This window comes from Vipera berus (genome assembly GCF_964194415.1).
Source record: "Vipera berus genome assembly, chromosome: 2".
Lineage (NCBI taxonomy): Eukaryota > Metazoa > Chordata > Lepidosauria > Squamata > Viperidae > Vipera > Vipera berus.
The window spans coordinates 180,599,555-180,615,509 of record NC_138203.1 but is presented as its reverse complement, the minus strand read 5'-3'; the positions used below and the strand labels follow the sequence as shown (position 1 = coordinate 180,615,509).

Here is a 15,955-nt window from a genome sequence, read left to right as displayed (position 1 = left end):
TCTAGCTGAGTTCAACCCATGTTCTCTCTTTTTTTTAGTTATCTCTAAAGGGCATAACAAGCATAAGTGAGTGTTTCAGCAACACATACTGTTTTCCAGTTATCTGGAAATTAAATGGGAAATTGAGGGGAAATGGAAAAGGAGAGAGAGAGTTAAGAACAGTGAAATAACACAAGCAAGTAGCAAAACAACAAGCTTGAAAATAGCTTTGGAAGGGAATTTCAGCTTGCAAAGCAGATTGGTACACTAATAATCAGAAGGCGATGAAAGAAAATTGTCTCAGTGTTCAACTGGAAAGTAAAACATGAGTGGAAAATGCTGAAAAGGGGTAAAGTTGTTCAATTCTGGCATTAATTCATCTTTCTACATTGCAGAAAGTGACCAAGTCCAACAATGTGATGCACGAACAATGGAGATACAAAAAGCCCTTCAAGGAATATCTGATTTATTTAGATATATCATAAAACGTAAAATTATGTCCAGCTGACCAGGACCTATGAATGATCTATGGGGAAATGTGTAAGTATTGACAATTCTTGTCATCATTTCAGTTTTGTAATCCTTTTGAGGAAGTGGCACCAATGTTGATGCCAGAAGCACCGTCAAGGCACAGCAACCGATCTCTCTTCAAAAGTTCAACTAGGACTCAGGAGCTAGCAGCTGAGAAATTAAGGACATGACTCAGGTTTATAGTCCAGCAGTTTGAGCCTTACCACTGCATGATGGGATGAGCTCCCATCACTTGACTCATCTCCTGCCAAAGTAGCAGTTTGAAAGCAAGCAAATGCAAGTAGATAAATAGGTACTACTTAAGTGGGAAAGTAACAGCGTTCCCTGTTTCATTGACATGCTGTGGCATGTTGTCAGGCTGGCCACATGACCTGCTTGCCTTCCATTTTTCAACCTTTGAATTTGGAAAGTCTTTGCATCATGTTTTAAAAGCAATTCTGTGTGGTTTCAATTCCCTTTTGCTCTTGGGAGCTGAAAAATGTTCCTTGAGGGTCAAAGGCTTCTTGTGAAAAATATCCTTGTTTAGTTTGGTTGCAGGAACTGCCTCGAAAGGGATATGCAAGTGAAAAGAATGGCTCAAATTCGGGTAAGGACTGTAAAAATAATATAAAATGAGAAGCATTAGCTTATACAATAAAGAGATGGGTTGGATATAGATGACTAAGAAAGACTTAAAAAGTGAAAGTTTGTTTAGTGTTGAAATCCCAGGTAGAGCAAAATTAGGAATACATGTACAATAAAATTGGCAAAGCTCAGAAAATACTTTATACCCTTTTGACAATAAAGAACTCCCAAGAACTCCCAATAAAGAATGTTTTGCAGTTGAGCTAGATCCATCTAAATCCCTTTCAAAGTAGTGTACACATCCCCCAAAGTCCTACACAGGCAGATCAAAGTAATTCTCTCTCCCTTAATTACTATTATAGTCAGTGCTTTTTTTGTAAATGAAAAAGGTGCCGGAACTCACACATGTCATACAACCCACTTTGCCTACCCTACAAGGTTCCATCCAAAAAAGGTGCCGGAACTCTGTTCTGAGCATTCTATGAGAAAAAAAGCCCTGATTATAGTTATGAAGAGATTGGAGAACTGCTTGAACCTGATGGGTGACCAAAACAGTAAATCATAATCAAAAGTTTGTAAAAAAAATATCCCACAGAATATATGATTTATAAATCATTGAAAAACTGAAGATCTAAGGGCCAATCTGAATGGCAAATGTAAACTTCTCATAACAAGAATCAAAGGGAGTAAAATATTCCATCTTTCATGAAAATCAAACTGTAAACTCTCTGAAAGCCTAGACATTAATGAATAGTCCCTCTTTGAACTGGTCAGTTAAGACTTCATTCTAATCCCCAATCCCAGCATATAACTTAAAGCCAGGAGTACATCCTGCTCTGAGTAGTTACTCTTACAGAGGCAACATATTTTGTCATTGGTGATTACTCGATATATAGAATTTATAAGTTAGTCTTCAAAAATGTCATAAAATTGGCAGTTGCCTAAGTCCAGGCTGTTCTGTAAAGGAGGAGGGGCTCTTGTTCCCTTTTTTGCCCATTGCTAGGGATAAAGCTTATTTCCAAAATGTTTTGGCTGATGGCAGATTAATTCACACAGGCAGGAACTTTCATTAATCAATAACTCGTACATGCATAGATGTATTGCATGTAAAGCATTCAAAATAATCAAGTGGAGGGAAAAGATGAGACCATTGAAATAAGTGGTCAAAATTCACTGGTAGGCAAGCAAACAAACAAATAAATGTCTGAAATGGTATAGGGTTTCCTGCCTTAGCAGGGGGTTGAACTAGATGACCTCCAAGGTCCCTTCCAACTTCTTCTTCTTCTTCTTCTTCTTCTTCTTCTTCTTCTTCTTCTTCTTCTTCTTCTTCTTCTTCTTCTTATTATTATTATTATTATTATTATTATTATTATTATTATTATTATTATTATTATTATTATTATTATTATTATTATTATTATTATTATTATTATTATTATTATTATTGGAAAAGGAAGTTAGAACCAAGGGGGACACTGCTGAATATTGCAACTCAATACAAGTCAGTAGATTAATACAGTCTACTCAAGACTGGCCAATGAGAAATTCCTTTGGTATTAGAAGGCTGTATAAATTCCACTGACCAAGAAGGTAGCAGATTTGATTCCCATCATATTTGTCAGGCAGAGAGACAAGTGTTCAGGTGAGAAAGCTTTAGACATTCAAAAGGTGAGCAGATACTGATGTCTTTGCATGAAAAAGAGTTCTTGCTGTGAAATATCTGAATTTCTAGGCTGTTACTGTACTGTATACCGAACTCCCAGTATACTGTGGTTGCTTAACTTTGTTATGGGGTTGCTAATGTGTTCTTTGGCTGTTTCAAAAAAACAAAAACAAAAAACCCTCATCCTTCAGGCTAATTGGAATGAATGGACTTTGCTGTGGATTCACTGTGAGTTATGAATCCATGAATTGCTGGTAGTACTCTTGCATGATTCAGAAATGATTTTAAAGAAGTGGTCCAAAACGGCATAAAGAAAAATGACAGGTACTGAAATAAATTAAAGACAGAGGGAGGGAGGGAGGAACCATGTGATGATGGGGATGAGATGGCTCACTCAAATTATAAGAAATACAGGACATCTTCTAAATATTCCAACTTTAACCAATTGCATTTCCCAGTTTGCTTTCAGTCGTGTTTCTCATGCTACTGAAGCTTGGTGTCCAACCAAATGCTGTTGGCCATGGCCCACGGTCTCAACTCACTCCATACATTCCCATCTTCATAGAAGTATTTTCCACTTGGAAAATCTCTATGCATACATTTGTGCTCTCAGTTCCCTAAAGCAGGTGTTTCCAACTTGGCAACTGTAAGATTTGTGGACTTCAACTCCCAGAATTCCTTAGTTAGCCATTCTGGCTGGAGAATTCCAGGAGTTGAAGTCCACAAGTCTTCAAGTTTCCATGTTTGGAGACCCCTGCCCTAAAGACTGGAATGTTTTCAGTGGTTTCAGGAACATCAGTTGGGTTGTGATGTTGACAAAACGACCGTTATCTTCATTTCTAAAATAATGAGGTGAGAACATGGGGTTTCTTGCTGTAGGAAAACATGTTCATGATACGTTTTGGTATAGTAATAGTCAATTTTGCTTTTCAGTTTCACTGTATTTCCTGTCGTAGTTTTCTGGACACCCGAAGAGATAGGCCATATTCTTGGTCTTTGTCCTCTGTTGGTTGCCTTAGAAACTGTAGAATCCAGCAGTCACTTTGGCTAATGGCAGCTTGTGTCCTGCCAGTGATAGAATGATAGATGTGGACAATTTAATGAAAAGCAAAGTACTGTGAAATCAGTGGAAATGCCATTTCAGAGCTCATTAGGGGAAAAGGGAAAAGGCTTTAGCAGAAAGTCTGCAATTCATAGCAAGGCTCATGTTAAATGTATTGAAACTGGGGGAAAGGAAGGAGATTTTATATATATATATTAGGTATATTTAAGTAAATTTGTCAGATTTTCCCCTTATATTCATAATATCTGCACATATTAGTGCTTTATTAGCGGTTTATAGAAGATACTGAATGAAAGGGAGACATGTGACTTCTTAAATCAACCACGACAGTGTGGTCTAGTAGTAAAGCATCCATCTCTCAGTTTAATCTACTTCATAGGACTGCTGTGAGAATTGGATAGTAAAGCAGCAGAGAGTCTGGCGAACCTCGGAATTAAAAGATCTAAATTGTTTTCTTCTCTGCTTTTTTACCGCCTACTTAGCCAAGGTTTAGTGGGTTGGAGAAGAGTTTTTCCTATTTTCATCTTTGACTTTGGGAGAGTAAGGCAGATTTGAAGGTGGGATATCTGCAATATCTTTTGGCCTTGTACTGTGGTTTGTTTTGTTTTGTATGCCCTTTTGTGAATATCCACAAATCTTTTTTTTAAGAGTGCATTCCTGAAGAAACAATTATGTAAACAGAATAATGGCACCTTAGGGAGTATAATCTTAAAAGATGGGCTGACTCTTCCACATAAAGAAATGTGATCTGTGTTTTTCCGGTCAGTTATCAGCCCAGTGCAGGCACTCTTTCATTTTCTTCTTCTATTCTGCGTCTCACAGAATATCTATGGTATACTTTACTGACAGTGTGCATTTAATGAGCTTCAGTGTTCCCGAATAAGGCAGTAAGCTTACTGATTATTATTATAAGAAGGAATGTTTTGGTGTCCATTTGAGCGTACAGAATATTACTGAACTTTTAGAGATTTCTTTCACAGAGTGAAAGTGGTGGATGGATCTGCCTAGTAAATGTTACATAAGCTAAAAAAAACCCAAAACCTTGCCATTACCTAAAATAACCAGCTACAATAATTCATCTGTATTATGGCAGCTGTAAGCAATCACACAGCAAAAGACATCTATATGTCGTTGAAAGGTCTAGAAGATGAATCTATCATGAAGTCTACATCTTTCTTTTCTCTATGTGTATTACCATACCCACAAGAATGAGGAGCTACCTGATGTCCCTTCTTACCCTGGGCAACTATCCTGCTAACTCATTCTTGGAAATAAGTCTCAGTGAATAGGACAGGGAGGGATGGAATTCTGATTTTTTTTTAAAAAAAAGAAAATTCTCCTTTCACTGCCCAAGCAATTCTCATCAGACTGAAATGTTTGTATTTTATAAAGGAAGGGAATCTGAAACGATTGAATGTTAGTGCATAAATATATCTTAAGTGATAAAACTTCAAGGGAGTTCACGCAAACGTGAGTTCTCAAACATTAAACATAAAACGTGGGGAGGCGAGCGAAAAGGAAACAAACTCTCTGGTGAGTTACCGGCTTGTTCAAAAGCACAGTCTCCCTGGCAAAGGGTGACTGCTGACATCAGAAAACATGAGTCATGGGGAGACAAGTGGAAAGGAGAAATGATTAATTTGTGGATTGATGTGTATGGGGAGGGACAGATATTATTTACCCTTCTCTTCCCCACAACAACTACTGTTGTCAAGGAGCTTGCTCAAGTAATGAATTCCAGCAACTTGTGCGAGCCTACAAGGTTGTCCCTGCTCACTGACAAGCTGGCCAGAATCACTTGGAAGGTCTTCCTGGCTTAATTGCTAATTACTGTATTCTCAACTGGAGACTTTGTGAACCAGCCCAAGGTCTCTATTAAAATTATGAGAAGGAAGGAGGGGGGGGGGGAAAGCCTGTGTGCAGTCTGGAAAGAACATCTCTTGCATTCAGTAGTAGATCCCAGGAAAGCTGGATCCCATTCAGCTCTCAGCTGCCAGGGACTTAGATGCACGGGGAGAACTCTCTCCTGATTCCACACCTCTGTTCTTGTCCTGTGGTTGGGATATTTAAAGAAGGCGGGTCTGTCCTTAAACTTGTCATATAATCATAGCAGTAGATGTCATGAAGTAATCTATCAAGGTTATTCCTTATAGAAAACCCTCATCTGTGCACATGCACAAGCTCCCAAGGATTAGAGCATTATAAAGAGAGTGACTTTCCTGTTTTTTAGAGACATGTCTAACGCTGTTTCAAAGAGAGAAGACTCATGTTGACAAGGAGGCCATATAACAAAATACTTCAGATAACACTAGTCAGGTATTATGTGGGGAAATGCCTCTTTGGTAGCCAGGTGTATTTTTGCTCTTACATCCCACGAATCAGACTGAGATAAGACAGGGAAGCTTGGAGTTCAGTGTACTTAGGGAACCTAGTCAAGTGTTAACATGTTGGTTGAATCAGGCCATCATCTTTTCACATCAGAGAGTTTGTTTTGGCAGTTTGGCTTAGTGATGAAGGTCCTGGCCTACAAACCAAAAGACTGGGAGTTCTCCATTAGTCCTGAATGAAATCTGGCTAGGTAACTTTGGGCCAGTCATTCACTCACAGCCCAGCCTTCCTCACAGGGTTGGTGTTGTGAAAAAACTAGGAGGAGGAAGGAGTATTAGGTATGTTTACTACCTTGAGTTATCTAGGAAGTAATAAAGGCAGGATAAAAAAATATCAAATAAATAAATAAATCACATGTCACATGACAAGCCATCTGCTGCCCTGAACTCTGCTGGAGGAAAAATAGAAAATAATAACGATATGGCATTAGTGGATATTAAATATTAGTACTGTGTGGGTTGGTTAAACAGGAATGCTTCTTAACTGCCATTGGATCAGGAACGTGTCTTTTGAATGATCTTAATCTGTTATTTTATTATTATTTTAATCTGTTGTTTTTTTTAAAAAACAAAACCTTTGAATCTCAATAAGCCTCAGGGGGAAAGAAATCAGTTTCAAAAATTTTATTTTTACATTTTACATCCATAGACCCGGTAAATTCAAGTTGTACAGAACCTATATTCTAAAGATGACCATAAATACAAAACAGTAGGCTTGCTTCTGCCAGCATTGAAACCTAATACAGCGGCGCAGATTCCTGAAGCATTTAAAATTAAAATTCACAAGGAATAATACGGAACCCCTAGTTCTTATCATTATGGAATTTACTTAGCCTAAGATGCAGAAAATTCTGCTTTGTGTAGGTGGTACTGAAGTAATTACCTTTCATATATGGCTGAGTCAGTAACCATCTTATTTTAACATGTCAGTTGAAACATCTTTTCTCGGGAAGGAAGCCAGCCAAGTTCTTCCTCACAACAGAAGCTAGGTCTCTTCAGTAACAAATTTCATCTCCGCGTTATGGGAGCCTGAATGCATGCCATTGTCCCGTACACGCTGGCGGAAGAGGAAGGGGAAGGCTTTCTTGAAGGATTTGCGGAAACTGTCTCCCATGAAAGCATAAACAATAGGGTTGAGGGAAGAGTTAGCATAAGACATGCAATTAGCCCACGTCTTAATCTTGTAAGTTTCATAATTCACCTGGAAACGGAGATAGAAGCCCTGAAAAAGCAGGTAGAACTGGATAGGACCCCAGCAAATGGCAAAAAGAAGTACAATCACTACAACCATCTTGGAAATCTTAGCTCGCACGGCCGCTGAGCGTTCAGAGAGATGTTGCATTTGCTGGAAAATGAACAGAAAACACACATGAACCGTCTTTATGGAGAGTGTGCAATCTGAGCAGCCAGAGCAATTGCCTAGTTTAGCAGGGGGGAAAAAAGACCTATTGGTTTCAGATTCGGAGGAAGGCCATTCCAATTTTAGACTATCATTTTAATACTTTAACTTTTACTATTTTAATTGTGAGCTGCCTGGAGTCACTTTGCAGTGTGAGATGGGTAGCATATAAATTAAATAAATATGTAAAATAAAATATCCTAAATTTTTAGAATACGTATCTTTGGAGAAGTATTTTCCAAAGAAAGATAAAATGATGGAATCTCAGTGAAATGCAAGGGACTCAGCAGGCCTATATGAGCTATTTTGATACTCTGCATATGCCGGGATTTTCTCATCCATTAGGTCAGCCCAGATTTCTGCCAATTTACAGTTTTTGGAAGTGGCGTGTGCCAGTACCTTCTTGCTAGGACTGACAGACAGTTACTGACCCAGACCCACCCATCTGGATTTTGCGATTCTAGAGCAGGAGCAGGACTAGAATTCATGGTCTCCTGGTCTCCTCTTTTTTGAGGATGCGGGAGATATTATTTGACTGTCCTTACATTACTTATCATCTTTTGTTCACCTTTTCTTCCATTTTCCCACTCATTACCAGTTTTTTTTCTTCCTGAAGTTTCCCACAAATGCAGAGACCTTTGGGGAAAGGAGATCAACTGAGTAATTTAAAATTTAATTTAATTTAATAATTTAATTTAATTTAATTTAATTATTTAATTTAATTTAATAATTTAATTTAATTTAATTTAATTTAATTTAATTTAATTTAATTTAATTTAATTTAATTCATCTTGCTCCGTAACTGATACGGAATTCGTAAATTCAGAACACATAGGAATTCAATTTCTTGTTGAAAGATATTATATAAACAGCTGAAGAACACAAAATGAGAACTCATGGGCCCAATCATTGCATGCAAGTCCAAGGAATCATATACATTTTCAGATAAGATTTCAACAATGTAGGAGCGTACAAAAATATGTCTGTTTTGCCAGGCATTTTAAATTGATGATAAAATGAAACAAGAAAACAAATCGTTTGTTTATTAGATTTCTATCCTGCTCATCATACTTGCATGACTCTGGGTATTTACCAATAAAACAGTAAAATCATATGAAAGCCATAGTTAAAAACATAATTAAAAACCATATTAAACCAAATATTTTTTTAAAAAATAACTGCAGTTAAAAGGCAGAGGAGAGCATTTTCAATCCATCAACCATCCCCAGGGTTGAATGGCACTGCTAGATCCCCTGGCCATTTGGCAGAGCCAGGTTTTAATGCTCTTCTGGAAGTCCAGTAGAGGGGGGGGCTGTCACTGGGTCAAGTTGTTCCAGAGGGTGGGAACAACAGCAGGGAAAACTTTCTTCCTAGACCAAACCACTCAAAGTTCTTTAACCAATGGGGTTATAGTTGATTAAATATTATTTTATTCTTAATTACAATTAATATATTTGTTATTATAAATGAAGGCATGATTTATTATGTATTTATGATTCACAACCAACCTGTTTCTGATACTTCAGGCTCCTAGTTGACCTTAAGGTTAATTATGTACAAAGTAGCTTAATTAGCAAAATATGCTGCATGAGCAAAGAAAATTATTTCAACCCTCGCCAAAACATATTATACATATTGGCAACTGCATGAAATTCATTCTGGCTACACCTAAGCAGTGTATGGGAGAAGGACGGGTTTTTAACTATTCTTCCAGATTTTTTCTTTTTAACATTTGTTTCAATTACCTGAACTGGGACTTTGGTTTTGCACATACAGACAATTGCAGGAGCTATAAAAATCTAATAACAGAAGTACAGTGACCCTTCACTTTCTTTCTACTATCTTACCTGGTAATCATGGTCCACCGGTTCAACCACGGGACGTCCAATGCGCTTGAGCATGACGGTGTAGCAGAAGCAGATAGTGAGAAGAGGCAATAGATAAACACCCAGGAAAGTGTAGAGGATAAAGCTGCGCTCCTGGTTCTTGCTTGTGAAAGCTTCAATGCAGTAGGTACGTAAACCATACCAGTAGCCATTTTCAGTACGGTGATACATAGCCATGGGCAAGGAGAGAATGAAGGAACCTGGAGGTCATAGACCCAGAAGTCACAATCCTTGGATGGGCATTTAGAAGACAAACTCTAGAAAGACTTGAGGAAAACCAGAATGATCCTATCTCTTGGAAAGGAGAGCAGTGGGTGGATGGATGCATGCATGCATGGATGCATGTATATGTAGATGAGTATGGTTGCTGATTTACTATTAGAGATAAAACCTAGTCCCTGCAGTTTTCTTGGCTAGATTTTAAAAAATGGTGTGTCGTTGGATTCTTCCTAGGGTTGAAAGTCAGTGACTGGCCGAAGGTCACCCAGATGGCTAAGGTAGGCCTAGAACTCACAGTTGCCTGGTTCCTAGCTTGGTTTTTTAACCACTACACTAAACTGGCTCTCATATAATATATAACAGAGGTAAGGGAGCATGTTTTTGAAAGTGGTGTTCAGAGTATTTATAAACCTAGCCCAGAGACAGAAGGATCAAAAGAGAAGAAACTTGAAACATGACCAAGTTCAAAAATCCATCATTTAGAATGTTTAGCTTTGTGATGATAGTCAACAACTTGAACTTTAAACATTTTAAAGATAATGGTTATCAGATATTTTAAGCTTACATAGGACTATTAGTTAAAGTAGTATTTATTAAATCATTTTCATATAGTAAAAGTTTAGGGATTGATAAAAACTCTGAAACTTCATGAAGGGGTTGATGAACTCAGATGCTTGGAGACCGCTGATTTATGAGAAATTGAGTGGATAGATCAAGGGAAGGTAAGCCCTGGATTCTGTCATCAAACTAAATGTCAAATGACGATGATTTATTAAACATATATGCAGTCCGACTTCCAATGACACTGGAAGATTAGTGGTTTGAACTGAAACAATGGCTTCAAAAGTTAGGACACTTGAATCATCTTGGTTTTGTATTCATTCTGCTTATATTTCAAAGTAACAGTAACACATTTTACATTACCTTCTGACCTCACTTCTTAATTAAGTAACCAACTCCAGAGAGCGGTCATGACTGATTATCAGGGTAATACCAAGAAGGTAAGTCTGGATGTGTCAGACATGGGTTTGGTCTCCCTTTCACCTCAAGCAACATAACCTCTTCTTTTTCCAAAGGTATAAATCAGGGGTAGGCAACCTTGGCTCTTTTATGACTCGTAGACTGCAACTCCCAGAATTCCTGAGCCAGCCATGCTGGCTCAGGAATTCTGGGAGTTGCAGTCCACGAGTCATAAAAGAGCCAAGGTTACCTACCCCTGGTATAAATGCTCATAGATTTTGCAAGCCCCACTCACCAATCCAAATAGCAAAGCTGACGGCCATGGCTACCTGTGGGGTTCGATAACGCAATGACTGCAATGGGTACAGTGTAGCATAGCAGCGGTCCACACTCATAGCCATCAGAGTAATGCACGTGGCCTGGACAGTCACCTGGTGAGAAGACAAAAGCACGTGGCGAAGACACCAAACTCTAAATTCACCTTTCAGTTGCTTGTGCACCCCCTTCTCCTCTTTAAAGCAAGAACAGCATTATTTGCATTCACTATGAATAGTTTATAGTCCCCGCAGATCTTTAATAGCTTAGGAAGGCTGGTGGGGAAAATGTAAATAGCCTACGAGTTGCCAGTCCTAACATACAGCTATATAATTGGCACCAGGTGCAGACACTGAAATATATCCACTTCATATCATCAGTTGTACTTGAGGGAATTAAAATACAATTAAAGATAGATATTCTTCTATCATTCAAGCTCACCTGCTGTAAATAGTTGACAAATTTGCACATAAAGTCGCCAAACACCCAGCTGGGCAAGGGATAGAGAGTGGCAGTGAAGGGAACACAGCACACTAAGAATATGATGTCAGTGGTAGCCAAATTTGCTGTGAAAGACACAAAGTTATTCTCAAGCTGCTTTGGGTTTTCCTTGGTACCTTAAACGAGAATGAGAGTTAACCAGTTTACCTTCAGGTATGCTTATTGCTCTATCATTTGAATGGTACGAAATCAATGAAGCAGATTTGACAATAGATGGCAATGATAGTATTTTGTGACAAATGTAAAATCTCAGTGTTTCTGGTTTTAATCTTTACCGCAGCATTCCACAAGCAGGTCCACCTTATCCAGTATGGATTGGAAAGAGTGTTTCAGATTTCTATGTTCTTTCTTGGATCCCAGCTGCAAAGTTCATAGTGTGATGAAACCCACAAATGGAACACACAGCTAGAGGGATTTACATTAATTAAAAGAAACAGACCAAACAAAAGAGGAGGTGGAGTTGCTCTCTATATAAGAAATAATTTTATCTTTACAGAAATAGAGCACAACAATAATGAAAACTGTCTTGAATGCATTTGGGTCAATATAAAAAGGGGGGTGGAAATGACATTACCATAGGTGTATACTATGGGTTGCCCAACCAAACAGAGGAAATAGATGAACTTTTTGCTAGTCAGCTAACTAAGGTATGTAGGAAGCACATCACAATAGTAATGGGGGACTTTAATTACCGGTACCCTGACATCAACTGGGAGACAGACTCTGCACCAAGAGGAAGATCAAACAAATTCCTGACAAACCTAGCAGACAACTCTGTCTCCCAAAAACTAGAGAAGGGAACTAGGGGATTAGCCATATTGGATCTACTCCTCACTAACAGAGATGAAATGATAGAAGGTGTTGAAGCCACAGGAACCTTGGGGGGAAGTGATCATGCAATATTGGAATTCAACATTCTGGAAGCAAAAGCAATAGAACACAGTCAAACTAGAGTCTTGGACTTTAAGAGAGCTAATTTCAATAAACTTAGAGAGAGTTTGGGAAGGATTCCATGGATGAGAATCCTTAAGGGGAAAACAATTCAAGAAGTTTGGGAAAGTGAGATAATAAAAGCCCAGTCTACCACAATACCAACAAAGAAGAAAAATAACAGCTCTCAAAAGAAACCAGCAAGGCTGCATAAAGAACTCTGATAAATTGAAATATAAAAAGGACAAGTATAAAAAGTAGAAAGAGGGACACATAACTAAAGCAGAATATCAGCAAATAGTCCAAGCCTGCAGAGAGGAAGTGAGGAAAGCTAAGGCTCAAAATGAACTAAGGCTAGCAACCAAAGTCAAAAATAACAACAAAAAAGCTTCTTTCAACATGTAAAAAACAAGAAAAAAGTTAAGGAAATGATTGGTCCATTTAGTGGGAGAAAGTGGCAAGAACATGACAAGCAACAGGGGGAAAGCAGAACTATTTAACTCGTTTAAATATCTGTCTTTACACAAAGGGAAAAAACAGTCCAACCTATCAAAAACAGTACCATAAAAAACAGATTAGAAACACAACTTAAGATAGGTAAGAAAATGGTAAGTGACCACCTGTCCAGCCTAGACGAGTTCAAATCACCAGGACCAGATGGATTACACCCCAAGGTTCTCAATGAACTGGCAGAGGTGATCTCAGAACCACTGAACTATATTTTTCAAAGATCCTGGAACACTGGGGAACTACCAGAGGACTGGAAGAGAGCTGATGTAGTTCCCATCTTCAAAAAAGGGAAAACAATAGATCCAGGAAACTACAGGCCTATCAGCCTGACCTCAATACCTGGGAAGATTCTGGAAAAGATAATCAAACAATGAATCAGCAAACACCTAGAGGCAAACAAAATTATTTCTAAAAGACAACATGGGTTTGTCAAAAACAGATCATACCAGAAAAATCTTATTACATTCTTTAACCAAGTGACAACATTAGTGGACCAGAGAAATGCTGTGGATATAATTTACTTGGACTTCAGTAAGGCATTTGATAAAGTAAATCACAACCTACTACTTTATAAGATAGAAAAATGTGGGTTAGATAGCATCACCACCAGATGGATTCGTAGCTGGCCGTACTCAGCATGTGGTCCTCAATGGAACTGCATCTACATGGAAGGAAGTATGTAGTGGGGTGCCCCAGGGCTCTGTTCTGGGCCCAGTGCTCTTCAACATCTTCATCAATGATTTGGATGAGGGGATAGATGGGGAACTCATCAAATTTGCAGATGACACCAAGCTGGCAGGAATAGCCAATATTCCAGAAGATAGGCTTAAAATACAGGAGGATCTGGACAGACTCGAATACTGGGTGCTATCTAACAAAATGAAATTCAATGGTGAAAAAAGTAAGGTTCTACATTTAAGCAAGAAAAACCAAATGTACAGGTATAATATAGGTGGCACCTTGCTCAATAGTAGCAACTGTGAGAGTGATTGTCTTAGTGGACAATCACTTAGATATGAGCCAGCAGTGTGCTGCAGCTGCCAACACAGTGCTAGGCTGCATTGACAGAGGGATAGAATCAAGATCACATGAAGTATTAATACCACTTTACATTGCCTTGGTAAGGCCACACTTGGAATACTGCATCCAGTTTTGGTCACCATGATGTAAAAAGATGTTGAGACTCTAGAAAGAGTACAGAGAAGAGCAACAAAGATGATTAGGGGACTGGAGGGTAAAAGATATAAGGAACGGCTGCTGGAATTGGGTATGTCCAGTTTAATGAAAAGAAGGACTAGGGGTGACATGATAGCAGTATTCCAATATCTCAGGGGTTGCCACAAAGAAGAGGGAGTCAAGCTATTCTCCAAAGCGCCTGAAAGCAGGACAAGAAGCAATGGATGGAAACTAATCAAGGAGAGAAGCAACCTAGAACTAAGGAGAAACTTCCTGACAGTTAGAACAATTAACCAGTGGAACAACCTGCCTTCAGAAGCAGTGAATGCTCCAACACTGGAAGTTTTTAAGAAGACACCGTACAGCCATTTGTCTGAAATGGTATAGGGTTTCCTGTCTGAGCAGGGGGTTGGACTAGATGACCTCCAAGGTCACTTCCAACTTTATTATTATTATTAAGTTATTAATTTCTGATTGGTAAATCAATATATATAGTGAATAGTATTCCTTTAAAGTTATAACACAGTGTGGATTTTTACCTGACAAAACTGCTGAAGAACTTAAAGAGCAATACATCAGTGTAATCTGGAAATGTAGTAAGGATTAGTGAAAGTGTGGTGATGTTTTTTTTAAAAAAAGAAAGTATTTTAACCATCTGTCTGTGAAATCACTAAATGTAATCAAAGCTAACATTTAAAAACACTTTATTTACAACTTGGAGCAAGTGGCAAGCAATATAATTCTTCTTTCAAATATTACAAGTAAATTTAATGCATTAGTAATCTCAACTTCACGGTACACAATTGAGTGTAATGTTACAAGCAATTGGTGTTATCAGTGGGAATGTGAACGGTCTTAAATACTCATTGAAATAGTCTTGATGGAAGTTGATGGAAACGACTGGACACAGTGAGAACCTAGGTCCTAGGTCTAAGACCGTGACAGGTTCTAAGGTCCTGGGTTCCAGCTAAGGCAGAACATCCAACAGAAGTGCTAGAAGGATCTTTGTTCCCCCTCACTTTACAGTATTACAGAAGAAAGTACGTTAACTGACTCTGCCGCCTTGGAGCCAGCTGGGTTCCAGGTGACTTCTGTCGCTACTGAGTGGGGGGACACAGGACTCACCAATGTAGAAGTTTGTGGCTGTGCGCATCTGGCGATGCTTGCTGATGACATAGATGACCAGGCCGTTGCCCACCAGACCCAGCAACATGATAAGGGCGTAGAAGAGGGGAACGAGCCAAGCGTCGGTCAGAAACGGGGGCGAGGTCTCCTCTCCGCTGTGGTTAAAGATCCAGAACTGCGTCCCGAGCTGGAAGGCACCTGGCGCTTTCCTGGGCTTGGGGCTGATGGGGTCACTCTGCCAGGCTACGGTGGGCTCGTCCATCCGGTCGCCCCAGGAGGCCTCGGAAGGCAGGGGCTCTGCCGCCATACCGGAGGGGCAGCAGAAGGCTACCTCCGGAGCGGAGCAGTCCTGCTTCCAAGCAACGCGCGGCTGCGAGAGCCTCAGTTTCGGCAGCTGAAATCGGAGCAGGAGGGGGCCGAGGCACGCAGCCCCTTCCTCCCTCGACAACCAGGCGTCTCAATCTCTTCTTAGCGGAAGAGGTGCACGGCGCGTCTAATCCCACCTGTAATGCAGACGGCTGCCCGAAGTAGGGACAAGGAGCCTGCCCCCCCCCTTTCACAGTGCAGGACCCGGTCAGCAAAGGCCGCTCCCCCCGCTGTTTTCGGGTGCCCTCCCTGCTTGCTACGGCCGCCCCCGCCGCCGCCATCGCCAGAGTTAGGTTTGCAAGCGCAACGAGAGGAGGCGCGCATTTTCCAGGACCGCGGATGCTCTCCGCGCCGAGCCGGCTTAACTCCGCAGGACTCTCG

General features: G+C 39.7%; 1 protein-coding gene across 1 annotated transcript; it reads right to left on the bottom strand.

Annotated features, from left to right (window-relative positions):
• Positions 1–6,796: 6,796 nt before the first annotated feature.
• On the bottom strand, positions 6,797–15,677 carry LOC308661442 (G-protein coupled receptor 54-like). The gene is made up of 5 exons (XM_081316368.1): positions 15,209–15,677; positions 11,408–11,532; positions 10,947–11,082; positions 9,434–9,672; positions 6,797–7,532 (listed from the first exon to the last, which is right to left on the bottom strand). The coding sequence occupies exons 1-5, from the start codon at positions 15,513–15,515 to the stop codon at positions 7,173–7,175; spliced, it is 1,167 nt and encodes a 388-aa protein (XP_081172494.1). The 5' UTR covers positions 15,516–15,677; the 3' UTR covers positions 6,797–7,172.
• Positions 15,678–15,955: the final 278 nt, after the last annotated feature.